The 21,604-nt window shown below is 39.4% G+C and overlaps 1 protein-coding gene across 2 annotated transcripts in view; it reads left to right on the top strand.

Moving 5' to 3' along the window:
* The window catches only part of Jhbp12 (Juvenile hormone binding protein 12), a 109,624-nt gene that overhangs the window by 78,538 nt on the left and 9,482 nt on the right, over positions 1-21,604 (top strand). For both annotated transcript variants that reach the window (XM_067784544.1, XM_067784534.1), the window contains exons 2-3: positions 17,644-17,733; positions 17,793-17,943. In XM_067784544.1, the coding sequence (XP_067640645.1) occupies positions 17,644-17,733; positions 17,793-17,943 (241 nt within the window). The remainder of the gene's footprint in view (positions 1-17,643; positions 17,734-17,792; positions 17,944-21,604) is intronic.

Raw genomic sequence — 21,604 nt, 5'->3', positions numbered from 1 at the left:
ACACCCATTTTACAAAGTTTTTTCCAAAGTTATATTTTGCGTCAATAAACCAATCCAGTTACCATGTTTCATCCCTTTTTTCGTATTTGGTATAGAATTATGGCATTTTTTTCATTTTTCGTAATTTTCGATATCGATAAAGTGGGCGTGGTTATGGTCGGATTTCGGCCATTTTTTATACCAAGATAAAGTGAGTTCAGATAAGTACGTGGGCTAAGTTTAGTAAAGATATATCGGTTTTTGCTCAAGTTATTGTGTTAACGGCCGAGCGGAAGGACAGACGGTGGACTGTGTATAAAAACTGGGCGTGGCTTCCACCGATTTTGCCCATTTTCACAGAGAACAGTTACCGTCATAGAGTCTATGCTCCTACCAAATTTCAAAAGGATTGGTAAATTTATGTTCGACTTATGGCATTAAAAGTATTCTAGACAAACTAAATGAAAATGGGCGGAGCCACGCCCATTTTGAAATTTTCTTTTATTTTTGTATTTTGTTGCATCATGTCATTACTGGAGTTGAATTTTGACTTAATTTACTTATATACAGTAAAGATATTAAATTTTTTGTTAAAATTTGAATTTAAAAAAAATTTTTTTTAAAAAGTGGGCGTGTTCTTCATCCAATTTTGCTAATTTTTATTTCGCACATATATAGTAATAGTAGTAACGTTCCTGCCAAATTTCATCATGATATCTTCAACGACTGCCAAATTACAGCTTGCAAAACTTTTAAATTACCTTCTTGTAAAAGTGGGCGGTGCCACGCCCATTGTCCAAAATCTTACTAATTTTCTATTCTGCGTCATAACGTCAACCCATCTACCAAGTTTCATCGCTTTAACCGCCTTTGGCAATGAATTATCGCATTTTTTCGGTTTTTCGAAATTTTCGATATCGAAAAAGTGGGCGTGGTTATAGTCCGATATCGTTCATTTTAAATAGCGATCTGAGATGAGTGCTCAGGAACTTACGTACCAATTTTCATCAAGATACATCAAAATTTACTCAAGTTATCGTGTTAACGGACGGACGGACGGACGGACGGACGGACGGACGGACGGACGGACGGACATGGCTCAATCAAATTTTTTTTGGATCCTGATTATTTTGATGTATGGAAGTCTATATCTATCTCGATTCCTTTATATATGTACAACCAACCGTTATCCAATCAAACTTAATATACTCTGTGAGCTCTGCTCAACTGAGTATAATAAGAGCCGTCACTCGTTATTTTTGAGGCATTTACTCGATGTAAACTGTGAGGTAGTCGCTAATTTTGTTTTATGAGGGACATTTTTAAATTGCCTTCCATTTATCCATGCGGTGTTGTCACTTTATGCAAACGTGTTTTTTGGAAAGAGAATTAAATAATTAATTAAATACAGTCGGAAAAATAAACACAAATACCCCATGAAAATGTATAGAAGACATTTATAAACATCTCGCCCAAAAAAAAGTAGCGACTACCTCATAGTTTACATCGAGTAAATGCCTCAAAAATAACGAGTGACGGCTTTTATTATATTTATCCTCCTTGTCAAAATCAGTAAGAGCAGCACTGTCGCAAGTATCTTTCCAACTGGTCAAAGGAGGAGATATCGGTAGAAACGACTCTTAGCCGGTTTCCGAGTCCCGCCTGTTTTTGGCTGGACATTTTCATTTGACTATAATAAGCGCAACCTTGTTTTTATTTTTGTAATCCAGTTGTTGTTGTTGTTGTAGCGATAAGGTTGCTCCCCGAAGGCTTTATGGAGTTTTATCCATGTGATGGTCCTTTGCCGGATACAGATCCTGTACGCTCCGGTAACACAGCACCATTAAGGTGCTAGCCCGACCATCTCGGGAACGATTTATATGACCACATTAAACCCTCAGACCATCCCTCCCTCCCCACCCCCAAGTTCCATTAGGAGCTTGGGGTCGCCAGAGCCTCGTCTGTTAGTGAAACAGGATTCGCCACGGATAGGTGAGGTTGACAATTGGGTTTGGAGAAGCTATATATTACGCTGGCAACCTGAAGGGTTGCGCTACACAGCCCCTTGAATCTGGTATTTTAGTAGACTCTTACGACAGGCATACCTACTGCGGGTATATTCTGACCCCCTAACGCGCTGGGGGAATTTGAACTCCAGTCTTATGGATCGCCGTCCGACATTCTCAACGTAAGGATCCATCACAAATTGCCGGCAGAAACGCTCTCGTTTTTTTTTGATTTAACAAAGCTGTATCGCCAAAAGTTGATGGCTTTCAAAGTTGATCAAAGTATACTAGCACAGGAAGAGAGGTTGTCCAGATACGCCCCTCGCATATGGCTCGTTAATGTTTGCTTTAAAAGTCATTGTTATTGTATCAGGTGCAACCACTCACAAATTGTCATCAACATTTTTCAACGGGAGGCCAAGGTGTTTAAGACATGCTCCTCTTGCAAATAGTGCAAAATTAAATACAATGCAGTTTCAACAGGGTTGGACCATATGGATGCTTCTGTTAGGGGCGTAGGTTCCACATTACAGTTGAAAAGATGTAAAAGTAAGAGTTTAACCTGTTACAGTATCTAGAACGAAGTTGAGTCAAATTGACTCCTGTCTCCCTTGGTAGTCCGCATTCTTCTTCTGCAAGGATTAGGTAGTGTATATTGATAACGGTGTTAACCGAAAGCGACAAAGCAAAGGTTTTACCGCATCCATGTGGATCAGCCTTATGGCCCCCTCATGCTTTTTTAGATCAAACGGCTAAGTGGGTATGTGCCGGACCACATCTTAGTGTATATGAAAATGTTTTCTTATCCCTCTTGCAGACGGGGCTAGATCAAGCAATTTTTTTCTGGGATGTTCGGGTTTGTGACGGTTCAGAAAAACTGTCTATTCAGCATTTCATTATGCTCTTTTATGTTGAGCTCTCTTGATTCGCTATGTAAGTGATGTTCAGACGAAAACGTCTAATATTTGCGCCATCTGTCCTTCCACGTAGCAAACAGAGTGGCCGTGGACTTGATTGGTGTTAGTGTTAGGTCGCGCGAGGTGAAGAAACCAGAAATATTGCGGATATAGCTATATATTTTGGAAACTAATTCGTCTATTCGGTCAGGTCCCGTTGCCACGTCTACAAGATTACGTTCCATTCTCGCTAAAAATACAGGCTCCGCTGGGGAATTTGGTAAGATTTCTGGAAGATTTCTGCAGGAATTAACGGAGCTGAAGTCTAATAGATGATATTGCAAAAGTCATGGTCTCCTTGTCGGCCATCAATAGGAATAGAAAGGGCAACGTTCCGTGTATTCTGTAAAGCCGCCCAATTAGACTTCTCAAAGTTAATAAAGGTTTTTAGGTCATAGGTTATGAAATTTATGAACCATAAGAGCTGCGGAATTTCTTTAATTTGATCCTGGAGAAATTAAACTAATTGCAGAAGTTAAACGCTCTGAAACAATAGCCTATAATAGGGTGAAATTACTAACTTATCCTGACTACATTGATAACTATTATCGGCCTGAGCACCCACGACGTAAGTACTGCTTACTCCAAACTGGAAAAAGAAGCGGAAAGTATAGGTTTTATAGGGAATGAGAACAAAACGAAGTACATTCTGTCATCAAGACAGGTGGGCAGCCAAAATTTGGAAATATTAAAGGACTTCGTTTATTTGGGAACCAGCTTCAATACAAACAACAACATCAGCTCTTAAATCCAGTGAAGAATCACTCTTGCCAATAAATGCTACTTTAGACTAGTTAGGTAATATAAAAGTAAAATCCTCTCTCGGCAAACGAAAATCATGCTCTACACGTCACTTATCATACCCGTCCTGCTATATGGGGTGTAGAAGCGTGGATCATAACAACATCAGCTAAGGGAGGCTCAGGGATTGCTCAAGAGAAAAGTTCTTTGAAAGATTTACGGACCTATACGTGTTGGCGACGGCAAGTACTGAAACGATTTAATGATGAGCTGTACAAGCTTTATGCAGACATCCAACATAGTCCACCGAATTAAAACGCAGCGGCTAAGCTGGCTAAGCCATGTTATGCCAATGAAATATGATGCTCCACGCCGCCCCCACTCCTCTGGAAGGACCAAGTAGAAGAGGATCCCTTGGTGTGACCAATTGCCGCAAGTTAACCCAACGAAAACGCGACTGGCCCGCCTTATTGGACTGCCATAATCGTTCAAACAGTTAAGCGCCATTTAAGTAATTGGCGTCAGTGATCGCAAAGAAAATATAGGGGACGAGTTATGTTGATCTTTGTCCGAATAGTTACACGTTTATATCCAGGTAAGATAATGTATGCCACATCGGCTGGCCCATCCCTTCTATCTATACAATACAATTAATAAATTTTATATCTTCCGAATTAAATTTCCACTGCTTTTTCCTCACTCCTTTTGTAGTCTATAGTCGGATAGTTCTCATTGCCATGTCGTTTTGTTATGGCGCGCACTTCAACTTGACATTGAACCAAAAGAAGACAAGACATGCACATTTTTTTATCTTTGTTTTGCTTTTTTTGCAGTTTTAATTTTTGTTGTATTTATTTAGTAAAACAAGTTTTAATCCGGCCTTTTTTGTTTATTTTGTTGATGCTTCAAATGTCGCTCAATCTCTTTAGTCTTTTATATTTTTGTCATTGCTTCTTTAATTAAGTTGTTGTTGCAATGTTTTCATAAATATTTTTCTTTTTGTCTTGAGGTGCTAATGAAGTTCATAAATTGTTCACAGACCTTTAAGTTCAGCCTAATTATGTACAAAAGCTGTTATAACTGAAATTTACTTCCGGCATTCAGAGCGCATGAAAAGAAATCAATAAATAATTAAGCTGTTTAGATGAATTTTTTTAAAATAATGTAACGAATTTAGTGAAACTCCGCTTATTTTACACCTTCTACTAACGTCCGTATCGCTAAATTGTTGAATAAATAACTCCAATATTCAATAATGCAAAATGGTCTTTATTAGACTTCTTTGATAGTACTTCACAATAACACTTATACTTCGCAACCAATAGCGTGCTTAAATGAAACTGATTACTGATTACTCAGCTTTCGCTGCTTTTATACTCTTCGGTTTCCTCGTCGGCATACTTTTAGGCGTTTCTCCTTCTAGAATTTACTACTTGTTTACCAGCTATAAACTCACCAGATATAAACTACAGATGCACGTTTATAGCTTCTCATATGCGCGTGTATATGTGAGTGATACTTCGACCGATGATTGCATACTTTTTTGAGCATCTCAGATATATGCATGTGTTTGTGCATATCTCTCCGCTTCTTGTATGTACATATGTATGTGTAGACATAATGATTGATTTGTTTATGTAGATACAAGTGACTGCTTAGTATCGGCTAATATTCGTCACACTGCCCTCCACCCAGATCTAAACGCCGCTAGTATCTCCAAATAAACCAACCATCTAATTCGTGGTTTCCCAATGGTTTGTATGCGGTAGATGGTATCACTGATCTTCTTCACAACCTTGTACGGGCCTTCCCAACTGCACCGAAATTTGGATGGAACACCTTTCCGCCGGTGAGGGTTGTATAACAGTACCAAATTTCCCTCCAAGAAACCTTCCAAATTTTTGTTCTCGTCGTACCTGCGTTTCCTCTTACTACTCATTATCCTGGTTCGTTCCCTCACACTCTGTTGTTTGGCTAATGATCTACTTCGTAGAGCTTGCGCTTGACGGATTGGCGTCGTATAATCAGTATCGTTCCCACGTTTCACAACAGTAGTGCGCCCTGGCTCGAAGCTACCCTCGCATTCATTCTGGGAAATTCTTTCTTTCGTTTTTGTGCGTCCATTTGGTTTTGTCAATGCCAGTGTTTCTCTCGCAGGTACTTTTGTTTTCGCTTTATTTGGCCCATTCGATCCATCAACCTTTGCCTTTGACTTTCGTGGTCTTTGCCGAGTCTTCTCTACCAGTACTCGATTGCTGCTGAACGCTTTCTCCAAACTGAAGTTAAGTGGCACATCCTGGTTCTTATAACGCATAACCCTTCTCTGCATATCGATCCTGATGTCATGGTCAACTAAGAAGTCCACTCCCAATATGACTTCATCAACAATCTCCGCCACAACGAACTTGTGTAGAACCATGACCTTCCCAATTAGGTTAGGTTAGGTTGCAAGGGCTGAGCTGGACACTATGGTAACAGCTCACTACTTAGGCCACCAGTGGGCCCATTGTAAAACCCTATACGGTCTCAAAGAGGACCCCTACCCTGCCTAAAGCGGGTCTAACCACCTCGTGGAAATTATAAATTTTGCTAGAGCCTTTACTTCATAGCTAGAGACCTCAGCGAGGTCATGTAGAAAAGGTTTACAATGGATGGCCAACATACGCCTACTAAGCGCTGGACAATGACAGAGAAGGTGCTGGACACTCTCTTCCTCTTCTGTACATCTGCATCTGCGACAATAGTCGAAGGTCGTTACCTCCATTCTAGCACCATGCGTGCCTATTAAGCAATGCCCTGTTAGAACCCTTATCAGGGACGATAGAACTGATTTGTTTAAAATCAGAAACACTTCTGTGCGCCCCTTGTCATATGAGGGCCAGGTTTGCCTGGATGTCTCACACGATGATATGGCTGACCATAGTCCATTTGCGATTCTTATAGTGCTTGCGTTCACACGAAGCCTGAAAGTGGCCATGGGTATGCCTTCCGAATCATTTCCCGGAAGGATATGGTCGGTGGTGCCACTTCTGGCCAGCTCGTCTGCTCTGCAATTGCCTTCAATATCCCTGTACCCAGGTACCCATATAAGGCTGATACTGAAGTGCTGAGCCATCTCGTTAAGAGATCTGCGGCATTCAGTGACCGACTTTGCGTTGTCGACGAATGAGTCCAGGGCCTTTAATGCGGCCTGGCTGTCTGAAAAAATAAACACCCGCACAGCCCTGTGTATTGCCAGCATTTCCGCTTGGTAAACACTACAGTGATCTGGTAGGCGAAAAGAGACCTCTAGACCCAGATCCGGCGAAAAGATGCCTGCTCCCACCTTCCCGTCAAGCTAAGAACCATCCGTGAATATGTTGATGGCCCCGGTACCGTATGTTGTCTGATATTCCAGTCCTGTCGCGATGGTATATATATACGATGTATATTGGAACGATTTTCCGTCATCCCTTGTCAAATTTGGTTTTGAGACAAACCGGTTTCGGCGTTGTGCCATCATCAGTGTCGATTTTCGTTCTGATCTGTTGTTGTCATTTGTCCTGTATTTATAGTTCATAGGTATATGAGCAGGTATTGTCAAATTGATGCTTGTGTATATTTAGTTATGTGTATGTGCTGTGTGTTCGTTCAGAACCGAGGGTGGTTTACTAATCGATTTGTGTGGCTGACTGGGGTAGGTAGAAATCTGTGATTTTAGTCGTTTGACTTCTTTGTCGGTTTTTTGTTTTGGAGTGTTAATTGTTTTGTGTTTATTTGTTGTTGTGTGTTTGTCTGTTGTACCTGTGTGATTAAGTTGTTTCCTGTAAACAAGTTTTAAAGGCTCGAATATTGTGTCAGAAATTGTGTTTATCTGTTCGTTTATTATTCTACTGTCGAATGTTTTCTGTTTGTAGATTTCCATGTTTTCGAGTACGTTGAGACGTCGGCCCTTTTCTTGTATGTGAAGAACCCTAACTGTTTTATTGATGTTTGCTGGGGAACATTCATTCTCGACCATGTGATTCGCGAAGTTAGACTCGGGTATAATGTTTGGATTCCGTATTTTTTTGTTGTAATCTCTAATATGTTCTGTCACACAGGACGGCAAATAAGAACGAGGTTCAGAGAACATATTAGAGATTACAACAAAAAAATACGGAATCCAAACATTATACCCGAATCTAACTTCGCGAATCACATGGCCGAGAATGAATGTTCCCCAGCAAACATCAATAAAACAGTTAGGGTTCTTCACATACAAGAAAAGGGCCGACGTCTCAACGTACTCGAAAACATGGAAATCTACAAACAGAAAACATTCGACAGTAGAATAATAAACGAACAGATAAACACAATTTCTGACACAATATTCGAGCCTTTAAAACTTGTTTACAGGAAACAACTTAATCACACAGGTACAACAGACAAACACACAACAACAAATAAACACAAAACAATTAACACTCCAAAACAAAAAACCGACAAAGAAGGTCAAACGACTAAAATCACAGATTTCTACCTACCCCAGTCAGCCACACAAATCGATTAGTAAACCACCCTCGGTTCTGAACGAACACACAGCACATACACATAACTAAATATATACAAGCATCAATTTGACAATACCTGCTCATATACCTATGAACTATAAATACAGGACAAATGACAACAACAGATCAGAACGAAAATCGACACTGATGATGGCACAACGCCGAAACCGGTTTGTCTCAAAACCAAATTTGACAAGGGATGACGGAAAATCGTTCCAATATACATCATTTATCCACCCTGTCGGAAAATCAACCAAACAAGATAAGTCAGTATATATATACTGTTACGAATTTACTGCAAATCCTCTTATTTGCAACCTTCTGCTAAGTTCGAATCACTAAACTGTTGAATAAATAACTCCAATATTTAATAATGCAAAATGCCTTTATTAAAGTACTTCACAATAAATAATTCTACTATTGCCCGACAGATAGCGTGCTTAATCGAAACTGAATTATTGCGCCTCGACTGTTGTTGCCTTTTATACTCTCTGATTTCCTCGTTCGCATCTTCTAGGCGCTTCCATTTCCAGAATCTAATAGTTGGCCATCAGCTATCAAATTTCTCAGCTGTAACTACAATTGCACGATTTTATAGCTTCTCTCATTGCATACTTTCGGGAGTATCTCAGATATATGCATGTGGTCGTGCGTTGCTTCTCAGCTGCGTGTACGTACATATGTGTAGACATAATGATTGATTCGTTTATGTAGATACAAGAGAATGTCTGCTTTATTGTTGTTGTGACTTCATTTACTTGGCATCAGACTAGGGATGTGAGTATCACTTAGTGTCACTCATATTCGTCACAATACTATAGTTTTTAACGAAGACTTTCTTTGGCGTGCAGTAGTCAGTGCGCACCGGTATTGGGACTGGGGCGTTCGTGCCCAGGATTGTTGCGTGTTCATTAGATCCATTTGACCAGAGACCTCTTTCCCTTATGCGTAGAGCAACGATGACCGCTATTTCCTTCGCCACCAGGTCAAGAGGTGGAAGGTATAGCATTGCGTTGAGTGCTTCAGATGGAGTGGAGCCGTGAGAAGAATCGGGCGCACAATGGCTGTATAAATCCAGTATGTCACCTTGGGGGAGAATCCCCAGGAGGTGCCAATTGCCCTCTTGCAGGTGAACAGCGCTGCTGCTGCCTTCTTGCATCGCTCCACTATATGGTCACTCCATAATAGCTTCCTATCCAGAATTACTCCCAAATACTTGACTTGATCGCTAAATGCTAAAAACGTACCCCCACTTCTTGGCGGTGTTAGATTTAGTACTTTGTACCTCCTCGTGAAGAGGACAAGTTCGGTTTTATCCGTGTTGACTTCCAAACCTGTGGCTGTGGCCCAGTGCGAAATTTTGGATAGTGCCCCTTCCATTAGGTTGCAAAGAGTTTGCGGAACCCCCCCCCCCCCCCCCCCCCCCCCTATATAATCTGCATACACGATCACTTGGTGACCTTCTGATTCCAAGAACCGTAGTAGTTGGTTGACGGTAACCACCCAAAGTAGCGGAGAGAGAACACCTCCCTGCGGAGTGCCTCTGCCGACCGGTCTGCGGATAACGCATCCACCTAGCTCAGTTTTAATCTGCCTACACGTAAGCAGATTGTATATAAACTCCACCAGGCACACGTCCACCCCCAGATCTGTCAGCGCCGAGGTGATGGCCTCCGGGAGAACCTTGTTGAAGGCACCCGCTATATCTAGAAATGCCACCAATGTGTATTCCTTGAGGTCTAGTGACCTTTCGATAACGGATACCAGTGAGTGCAAGGCCGTGTCAGTTGATCTACCCTTAGTATAGGCATGCTGAGCTTGCGAAAGAAGCGACGGCTCAATCCTCCTCCTGATGTAGTCCTCTAAGAGTCTTTCGAGCGCTTTAAGTAGAAAAGAAGACAAGCTTATAGGCCTATAATCATTTGGTTTAGAGTTGGAGGGCTTCCCTGCCTTGGGGATAAAGACCACGTTGACTTCCCTCCACGATACTGGTACGTAATTGAGCCTAAAACAACCTATAAACATCCCTTTAATCCAGAGCCTTATAAGTTCGGCAGTATACTGGAGCTGAGCCGGAAAAATTCCATCCGGCCCCGGCGATTTATTGGGCTTGAAGGTCTGTAAAGTTCAATCTATCCTTTTATCATCTGTGATTTCGTTTATCAGCTAATCATTAGGTGACCCTCCGCTGACAATACTTGAAGACATGCCCGTACTTGCTGGGAAGTGCGTATCCATTAGCAAGTTTATGGTTTCAGCGCTGGAGTCCGTCCAGTGCCCATCCGGCTTTTGGACGTAACTTAGCTGAGTTGGAGATTTCGATAGCACCTTCCTTAACTGGGAGGCCGTGGATGTGGATTCAATCCTGCCGCAGAAATCCCTCCAGGAGGATCGCTTTCCATTTCGGATTGCTTTTTTATATATATTTATTTTCGCTTTATAAGCAGCCCATGAGGATTCATGTCCATCATGCCTTGCTTTATTAAAGGCCGCCCTACATGACTTCCTATCCTTATCAAGATCGGACGACCACCATGGTGGTTTGTGAGTTTCCAAAACCATTTTAGTCGGGCAAGCCCTATCTAAAGCATTCCTACATTTTTGACTGAAATTATTTACAAACACGTCTAGCTCCTCCTCGCTTTCTGGGGCTCGTACCTCTTCAGATAGCTTTTTACCTATTATCTTCTTAGCTCCAGTTCGTTCTACTAATATTTTGTATGTACTTAGGACTTGCGTGCGCCTGTGATATAGAAAAACTTATATATCTATGGTCAGAAAAGGAGTGCTCCTTTAGAACTCTCCATGCAACGATCAGGTCACTGAAAGAGTCTGTGACCAGTGTTATGTCAAGGACCTCTTCGCGGTTCCTCGTAACGAAAGTAGGATAATTTCCACTAATACATATACTTAGATTAATAAATAAAGACTCACCTCGGTCATTTGTATCACTGCTGCCCCACTGGGCGTGATGAGCATTGGCGTCGCCTCCGAGTAGGATGAAATCGTTTCGTGGATTTGCCGCTCTCACGAAATCCCTGAAATTATCCGGTGGAAATGAGCCTTGGTGATCGTGTGCTAGGTTGAAGGAAGCAAGTTTAAAGCTCCTCCCTAGCACCTCGACGCTAACCGCTGTCAGATCCCCATCGCTATAATTGGGTACAAGAAAAACATTAAGAGTACTTAGCCAATATACATGTGCGAGGCTTACCCTTTTCCTGAGCGCTATAAAGCTTATAGGTTGGCGTCCGCAGGCCACAGATCCTATTGCCAGCGATCCAGGGCTCCTGGACTAGTACGATGTCTACCGCACCTGAAGACAGGTGCAGTAGGAGTGCAGCTGATGCTGCTTTGCAGTGATGCAGGTTTATTTGGAGGACCCGAATCACTGCTTGTTTGCGCTTTCCTCCGTGAGCGTCTCGTCCGAATCGCCGTCCTCCAGAAGCTGACCCTCAGAGTACAACGCTCTGAGAGCCAAGCTTCCGCTCGAGCCTGACGAAGCGTAGCCACCAGCTTCTTCGCCCTCGTCTACCGCCATCTCGTTTTCACTGGGGGGAGGGGGGGGGGGGGGGAGTTCAGCCACCTCCGTACGAGACGCAAGGATTGGTAAATTTTTGTTCGACTTATGGCATTAAAAGTATTCTAGACAAATTAGATGAAAAAGGGCGGAGGCACACCCATTTTGAAATTTTCTTTAATTTTTGTATTTTGTTGCACCATAGCATTACTGGAGTTGAATGTTGACATAATTTACTTATATCCTTTAAGATACTCAATTTTTTGTTAAAATTCGACTTTTAAAATTATTATTTTTTTTTAAAGTGGGCGTGTTCGTTATCCGATTTTGCTAATTTTTATTTAGCACACATACAGTAATAGGAGTAACGTTCCAGCCAAATTTCATCATGATATCTTCAACGACTGCCAAATTACAGCTTACAAAACTTTTAAATTACCTTCTTTTGAAAGTGGGCGGCGCCAAGCCCATTGTCCAACATTTTGCTAATTTTCTGTTATGCGTCATAAGGTCACCCAACCTACCAAATTTCATCGGTTTATCCGTCTTTGGTAATGAATTATCGCACTGTTTCGGTTCTTCGAAATTTTCGATATCGAAAAAGTGGGCGTGGTTATAGTCCGATTTCGTTAATTTAAAATAGCGATCTGAGATGAGTGCCCAGGAACATACACACCAAATTTCATTAAGATACCTCAAAATTTACTCAAGTTATCGTGTTGACGGACGGACGGACGGACATGGCTAAATGAATTTGTTTTTTCGCCCAGATCATTTTGATATATAGAAGTCTATATCTATATCGATTAGTTTATGCCGTTACAGGGTACCGTTATGCGAACAAAATTAATATACTCTGTGAGCTCTGCTCAGCTGAGTATAAAAATGAGCTTAAGTAGTGGTAGAATCATCGCATCCTACATTTAGAGCTAAAAATGAACAAGTAAGGAAGGCTAAGTTCGGGTGTAACCGAACATTACATACTCAGTTGAGAGCTATGGAGACAAAATAAGGGAAAATCACCTCGTAGTAAAATGAACCTAGGGTAACCCTGGAATGTGTTTGTATGACATCTGTATCAAATGGAAGGTATTAAAGAGTATTTTAAGAGGGAGTGGGCCATAGTTCTATAGATGGATGCCATTTATGGATATCGCCATAACGGTGGACCAGGGCTGACTCTAGAATTTGTTTGTACGATATGTGTATCAAATGAAAGTGTTAATGAGTATTTTAAAAGGGAGGGGGCCTAAGTTCTATAGGTGGACGCCTTTTCGAGATATCGCCATAAAGGTGGACCAGGGGTGACTCTAGATTTTGTTTGTACGATATGGATATCAAATGAAAGGTGTTAATGAGTATTTTAAAAGGGAGTGGGCCTTAGTTCTATGGGTGGACGCCTTTTCGAGATATCGCCATAAACGTGGACCAGGGGTGACTCTAGAATGCGTTTGTACAATATGAGTATCAAACGAAAGGTGTTAATGAGTATTTTAAAAGGGAGTGGGCCTTAGTTCTATAGGTGGACGCCTTTTCGAGATATCGCCATAAAGGTGGACCAGGGGTGACTCTAGAATTTGTTTGTATGATATGGGTATCAAATGCAAGGTGTTAATGAGTATTATAAAAGGGAGTGGGTCTTAGTTCTATAGGTGGACGCCTTTTCGAGATATCACCATAAAGGTGGACCAGGGGTGACTCTAGAATTTGTTTGCACGATATGGGTATCAAATGAAAGGTGTTAATGAGTATTTTAAAACGGCGTGGGCCTTAGTTCTATAGGTGGACGCCATTTCGAGATATCGCCATAAAGGTGGACCAGGGGTAACTCTAGAATTTGCTTGTGTTTGTACGATATGGGTATCAAATGAAAAGTAATAATGAGTATTTTAAAAGGGAGTGGGCCTTAGTTCTATAGGTGGACGCCTTTTCGGAATATCGTTATAAAGGTGGACCAGGGTTGACTCTAGAATGCTTTTGTAGGGTATCAAACGGAAGGTGTTAGTTCTATGGGTGGACGCCTTTTCGGGATATCGCCATAAACGTGGACCAGTGGTGACCCTAGAATGCGTTTGTACGATATGGGTATCAAAGGAAAGGTGTTAATGAGTATTTTAAAAGGGCGTGGGCCTTAGTTCTATAGGTGGACGCCTTTTCGAGATATTGCCATAAAGGTGTACCACGGGAGACTCTAGAATGCTTTTGTACAATATGGGTATCAAACGAAAGGTGTTAATATGTATTTTAAAAGGGAATGGGCCTTAGTTCTATGGGTGGACGCCTTTTCGGGATATCAACATAAACGTGGACCAGGGGTGACTTTAGAATGCGTTTGTACAATATGGATATCAAATGAAAAGTGTTAATGGGTATTTTAAAAGTGAGTGGGCCTTAGTTCTATAGGTGGACGCCTTTTCGAGATATCGCCATAAAGATGGACCAGGGGTGACTCTAGAATTTGTGTGTACGATATGGGTATCAAATGAAAGGTGTTAATGAGTATTTTAAAAGGGAGTGGGCCTAAGTTATATAGGTGGACGCCTTTTCGAGATATCGCCATAAAGGTGGACCAGGGGTGACTCTAGAATTTGTATGTACGATATGGATATCAAATGAAAGGTGTTAATGAGTATTTTAAAAGGGAGTGGGCCTTAGTTCTATGGGTGGACGCCTTTTCGAGATATCGCCATAAATGTGGACCAGGGGTGACTCTATAATGTGTTTGTACGATATGGGTATCAAATTAAAGGTATTAATGAGTATTTTAAAAGGGAGTGGGCCTAAGTTCTATAGGTAGACGCCTTTTCGAGATATCGCCATAAAGGTGGACCAGGGGTGACTCTAGAATTTGTTTGTACGATATGGATATCAAATGAAAGGTGTTAATAAGTATTTTAAAAGGGAGTGGGCCTTAGTTCTATGGGTGGACGCCTTTTCGAGATATCGCCATAAAGGTGGACCAGGGGTGACTCTAGAATTTGTTTGTACGATATGGATATCAAATGAAAGGTGTTAATGAGTATTTTAAAAGGGAGTGGGCCTTAGTTCTATGGGTGGACGCCTTTTCGAGATATCGCCATAAAGGTGGACCAGGGGTGACTCTAGAATTTGTTTGTACGATATGGATATCAAATGAAAGGTGTTAATGAGTATTTTAAAAGGGAGTGGGCCTTAGTTCTATGGGTGGACGCCTTTTCGAGATATCGCCATAAAGGTGGACCAGGGGTGACTCTATAATTTGTTTGTACGATATGGGTATCAAATGAAAGGTGTTAATGAGTATTTTAAAAGGGAGTGGGCCTTAGTTCTATGGGTGGACGCCTTTTCGAGATATCGCAGTAAAGGTGGACCAGGGGTGACTCTAGAATTTGTTTGTACGATATGGATATCAAATGAAAGGTGTTAATGAGTATTTTAAAAGGGAGTGGGCCTTAGTTCTATGGGTGGACGCCTTTTCGAGATATCGCCATAAAGGTGGACCAGGGGTGACTCTAGAATTTGTTTGTACGATATGGGTATCAAATGAAAGGTGTTAATGAGTATTTTAAAAGGGAGTGGGCCTTAGTTCTATGGGTGGACGCCTTTTCGAGATATCGCCATAAAGGTGGACATGGATATCAAATGAAAGGTGTTAATGAGTATTTTAAAAGGGAGTGGGCCTTAGTTCTATGGGTGGACGCCTTTTCGAGATATCGCCATAAAGGTGGACCAGGGGTGACTCTAGAATTTGTTTGTACGATATGGGATTCAAATGAAAGGTGTTAATGAGTATTTTAAAAGGGAGTGGGCCTTAGTTCTATGGGTGGACGCCTTTTCGAGATATCGCCATAAAGGTGGACCAGGGGTGACTCTAGAATTTGTTTGTACGATATGGATATCAAATGAAAGGTGTTAATGAGTATTTTAAAAGGGAGTGGGCCTTAGTTCTATTGGTGGACGCCTTTTCGAGATATCGCCATAAAGGTGGACCAGGGGTGACTCTAGAATTTGTTTGTACGATATGGATATCAAATGAAAGGTGTTAATGAGTATTTTAAAAGGGAGTGGGCCTTAGTTCTATGGGTGGACGCCTTTTCGAGATATCGCCATAAAGGTGGACCAGAGGTGACTCTAGAATGTGTTTGTACGATATGGGTATCAAATTAAGGGTATTAATGAGGGTTTTAAAAGGCCCCTAGTTGTATATGTGAAGGCGTTTTCGAGATATCGACCAAAATGTGGACCAGGGTGATCCAGAACATCATCTGTCGGGTACCGCTAATTTATTTATATATGTAATACCACGAACAGTTATCCTTCCAAGATTCCAAGGGCTTTTGATTTCGCCCTGCAAAACTTTTTCATTTTCTTCTACTTAATATGGTAGGTGTCACAACCATTTTACAAAGTTTTTTTTCTAAAGTTATATTTTGCGTCAATAGACCAATCCAATTACCATGTTTCATCCTTTTTTTCGTATTTGGTATATTATTATGGCATTTTTTTCATTTTTAGTAATTTTCGATATCGAAAAAGTGGGCGTGGTCATAGTCCGATTTCGGCCATTTTTTACACCAATATAAAGTGAGTTCAGATAAGTACGTGAACTGAGTTTAGTAAAGATATATCGATTTTTGCTCAAGTTATCGTGGTAACAGCCGAGCGGAAGGACAGACGGTCGACTGTGTATAAAAACTGGGCGTGGCTTCAACCGATTTCGCCCTTTTTCACAGAAAACAGTTATCGTCCTAGAATCTAAGCCTCTACCAAATTTCACAGGGATTGGTAATGTTTTGTTCGACATATGGCATTAAAAGTATCCTAGACAAATTAAATGAAAAAGGGCGGAGCCACGCCCATTTTGAAAATTTCTTATATTATTGTATTTTGTTGCGTCATATCATTAATGGAGTTGAATGTTGACATAATTTACTTATATACTGTAAAGATATTAACTTTTCTTTTAAAATTTGTCTTTAAAAAAAATTTTTTTTCAAAGTGGGCGTGGTCGTTCTCCGATTTTGCTAATTTTTATTAAGCATACATATAGTAATAAGAGTAACGTTCCTGCCAAATTTCATCATGATAACTTCAACGACTGCCAAATTACAGCTTGCAAAACTTCTAAATTACCTTCCTTTAAAAGTGGGGGGTGCCACGCCCATTGTCCAAAGTTTACTAGTTTTCTATTCTGCGTCATAAGCTCAACTCACCTACCAAGTTTCATCGCTTTATCCGTATTTGGTAATGAATTATCGCACTTTTTCGATTTTTCGATATCGAAAAAGTGGGCGTGGTTATAGTCCGATATCGTTCATTTTAAATAGCGGTCTGAGATGAGTGCCCAGGAACCTACATACCAAATTTGATCAAGATACCTCAAAATTTACTCAAGTTATCGTGTTAACGGACGGAAGGACGGACTGACGGACATGGCTCAATAGAATTTTTTTTCGATACTGATGATTTTGATATATGGATGTCTATATCTATCTCGATTCCTTTATACCTGTACAACCAACCGTTATCCAATGTGAGCTCTGCTCAACTGAGTATAAAAAGATGCAGTTGGATTTTCTGACAAGCAATGGCTTTATAATGACTTCATTCACTTCTTACCATAGTCAAACATTGCCGCGCGCGAAAAGATATTTAAGTTATATGTATATTTTAAGTCTCCATAGAGGAATTTTGACTTTGACCCCTTAATGTTCGACACCACTAAAAATGTATGTACTATATTTGTTCTTGTTATTACTCTTTTGAAGGGGTGAGACCTGAAAAAATCGGTAATTTGATTAATACGCACCAACCTAATGTGCATATTTTAGCATAATCATCTAAACAATTTCAGAATGAATAAATTTAAAAAGCTTTTAGAAACTTCTTTTTAACTTTTGCTTTATGTATGTAAATATCTTATTTCTTTTCAGCATCGAATTTTGACAAATGCAAACGCGATGATAATTTTGATAAATGTCTGGTTAATGCCGTGAATAGTGCAATTGTGCTACTCAAAGATGGTAAATAGATTAAGATTTTTTTTTTTAAACTGCTTAATTTCTTATTTTATTTTGCCCAGGCAATAAGGAGTTTGGTATACCACCATTAGAGCCACTCGCCGTTAAATCGTTAGTTATTGACTCTGGCAACGCACCCATCACACTGAAACAAACATTAAAAAATTTACTCGTACATGATTTGATCTCGACAAGTAAAGTGCAGCGTTATCGGTATGTTTAAAACTACTTATAAGTATGGATAATTTTACGGAAAATTAATAAAAACCGATAAATTGAAATCATCACTCATCGATTATCTAAAATCGAAAAAAAATTAACACCCCCATAACGGTTTCCAACTCGACTCAGTTGGATTATAATTGAAACAACTCACTTTAAAAGAAAATTTGTTAAGATTAACGTCATCGAATTGAAAATGCACTTAATTTTAAGGGAATATACTAAAAAATAGAAAAGCACACTTGCGCTCAAATAGAATTGCAATTCCATTGTAATATCTCATAAATACAGTTACGGTTATCACTGGCATTCAACCGATTGTGTTCTTGCAGGGTCGTTGCCCAAGAAATAATTAAACTCCCATAAGTATATTTCTTGGCGAAACTGCGTCTTTCGGCGAATTTTGGGTAACATTTTCATTTTTCTCAATGCTCTGTAGATAACGCCCTAGCCATAACCATACCATAGCCAACCAATTGGTTTTTGGCTTCTCGCCATATCCATAACCTGAAAATATTTGAGCTGGTGAATTTATTAGCTTTTTGTATATTTTATTTATTGTTTCGGATACGTTTTGACTAAGAGACTTATTTTTTGTGGAATATGTTCGTAATTTTTTGCGTTTTCTTTATTTTTATGAATATTTTAAGATTTTTAGGTTAAGGCACCATTAATTGATGCCAATTGATATGGGTAAGTAAAAATATGGTTATGACTATGTCAATTTTGTCAGGCTCTTAAAGGCCAATTAATGGTGACTTATCCGTAACCAGATAAAACAGTTGATCGAACCAACCTCGTGGAAATCAATGTAATCGATTAATGGTGCCATACGATAACGCCAACGCCATAACCATACCATAGCTAACCAATTGGTTTTTGTTTTTTCGCCATATCCATAATCTAAAAATATTTGAGTTGCTGAATTTATTAACTTTTTGTATATTTTATTTATTGTTTTGTATACGTTTTGACTAAGAGACTTATTGTTTGTGGAATATGCTTGTAATTTTTTGCTTTTCCTCGTTTTTATGAAAATGTCAGATGTTTAAGGTTATGGCACCATTAATCGATCACAATGGAGATGGTTATGGATATGGTATGGTTACGACTATCGCGTTAGTGTTAAGGAAGTTTATTTGGCCCTTTAAGGTCGATCTAGTGCAGTGTTTTTCGATCGGGTGACAGTGGCTTTATGGATTTTTTTAATCGCACTCAATCCATAAATAAATATATGAAATTGCTGTGTATATTTATATTAATGAACAATGTGCAGATTGTTATATAGCCAGATTAATGGGAAAAAATTGGCAGACCTACAGAAAGTGGGCGTAGTAATCAACCGAGATAGCTGGCGTGACTTGTTACGAACGGAAAAAATCGTTTAGGCCGTTTAATGATAATGTATGCTTTTTCTTGACAGGTGCATACTACTTGACGAACGAAATCTTTCTTGAGCATTTCTCGAGCGCTTTTTTATACTCAGCTGAGCAGAGCTCGCAGAGTATATTAATTTTGTTCGCATAACGGTAATCCGTAACGGCATAAACTAATCGAGATAGATATAGACTTCTATATATCAAAATGATCTGGGCGAAAAAAGAAATTCATTTAGCAATGTCCGTCCGTCCGTCCGTAAACACGATAACTGGATGAAATTTGGTATGTAAGTTGCTGGGCACTCATATCAGATCGCTATTTAAAATGAACGAAATCGGACTATAACCACGTCCACTTTTTCGATATCGAAAATTTCTAAAAACCGAAACAGTGCGATAATTCAATACCAAATACGGATAAAGCGATGAAAATTGGTAGGTGGGTTGACCTTATGACGCAGAATAGAAGATTGGTAACATTTTTGACAATGGGCGTGGCACCGCCCACTTTTAAAAGAAGGTAATTTAAAAGTTTTGTAAGCTGTAATTTGGCAGTCGTTGAAGATATCATGCTGAAATTTGGCAGGAACGTTACTCCTATTACTATATGTGTGCTAAATGAAAATTAGCAAAATCGAACAACGAACACGCCCACTTAAAAAAAAAATTGTTTAAGTCAAATTTTAACAAAAAATTGAATATCTTTACAGTATATAAGTAAATTATGTAAACATTCAACTCCAGTAATGCTATGCTGCAACAAAATACAAAAATTAAAGAATATCTCAAAATGGGCGTTCCTACGCCCTTTTTGACTTAATTTGTCTAGAATACTTTTAATGCCATAAGTCGAACAAAAATTTACCAATCCTTGTGACATTTGGTAAGGGCATAGCTTCTATGACGATAACTGTTTTCTGTGAAAATGGGTGAAATCGGTTGAAGCCACGCCCAGTTTTATGCACAGTCGACCGTCTGTCCTTCCTCTTAGCCGTCAGAGCTGTAAAAAGATTGAATCATTTGAGTGTGCATTATGTCAGCATTGTTTTAAAAATTTGTGATTTTTTGGTTGCATATTAGGGGGACTCATGAAAGCATATAAACTTATAAGGTGTAAAATTATATCCATTTACACACGCTGTTATATGAACGCACCTAGTAATACTCTTGATAAACTTGATTGTTTATCAGCTGTATTATTGCCAAACAAAATTTTTTTGATTGTTATACAAATTAAAAAATGCCAAGATTAAATGAAAAATCAAAACTAGAACGCCTTTACTTGCTGATGTTGGAGATTTCTGATGAAAATGCCTGCTGTAATGTCTGCAAGGTTGCATTCCTTTGAGTTTACCGCGTTTACACAATGAAATGTGCACGTAAATTTATACAAAATAGGGGGAGTCATGTAACCGTATAAATGCCTTATAAAGTGTGTAAACGTATAAATTTATTTAGTTTACGCACGAGCTGTCAAATTTTGTATGAAAAATCATTTACACAATTTGTATAAATTTACGCGCACATTTCATTGTGTAAACGCGATAAACTCAAAGGAATGCAACCTTGCAGACATTACAGCAGGCATTTTCATCAGAAATCTCCAACATCAGCAAGTAAAGACGTTTTAGTTTTGATTTTTCACTTAATCTTGGCATTTTTTAATTTGCATAACAATCAAAAAATGTTGTTCGGCAATAATACAGCTGATAAACAATCAAGTTTATCAAGAGTATTACTAGGTGCGTTCATATAACAGCGTGTGTAAATGGATATAATTTTACACCTTATAAGTTTATATGCTATCATGAGTCCCCCTATTGTGTAAATGATTTTTCATACAAAATTTGACAGCTCGTTTACGCACTAGATAAATTTATACGTTTACACACTTTATAAGGCATTTATACGGTTACATGAGTCCCCCTATTATAAATTCCAATTCCTGAATGGCTTAATATACTTTAACTCAAATCTAAAGTGTGAGTGTTATTGAATGGTAAAATATAATTCAATATAGAGTGTGAATGTAGGAGCCATTCCCACTCTTTATTGAATGTAAACTTGAAATGAATGCACACTTTTTTACCATTCAGTACTAATTTTCTTATATCAGAGCTGATATTTTTATACTTCAGTAGCTATACAGGTATGTTAAAGGAATGCTTTCTTTAAAAGATTATAAATCTATGTGATCAAATATGTAATTTTTTAATCGAAACGGCGTATGTTCCATCTAGCGTCCCATCATGTTCGTTTCCATGAACATGCGT

Source organism: Eurosta solidaginis, chromosome 1 (genome assembly GCF_040869045.1).
Source record: "Eurosta solidaginis isolate ZX-2024a chromosome 1, ASM4086904v1, whole genome shotgun sequence".
Classification (NCBI taxonomy): Eukaryota; Metazoa; Arthropoda; class Insecta; order Diptera; family Tephritidae; genus Eurosta; species Eurosta solidaginis.
This window is presented reverse-complemented; position numbering and strand designations above follow the sequence as displayed.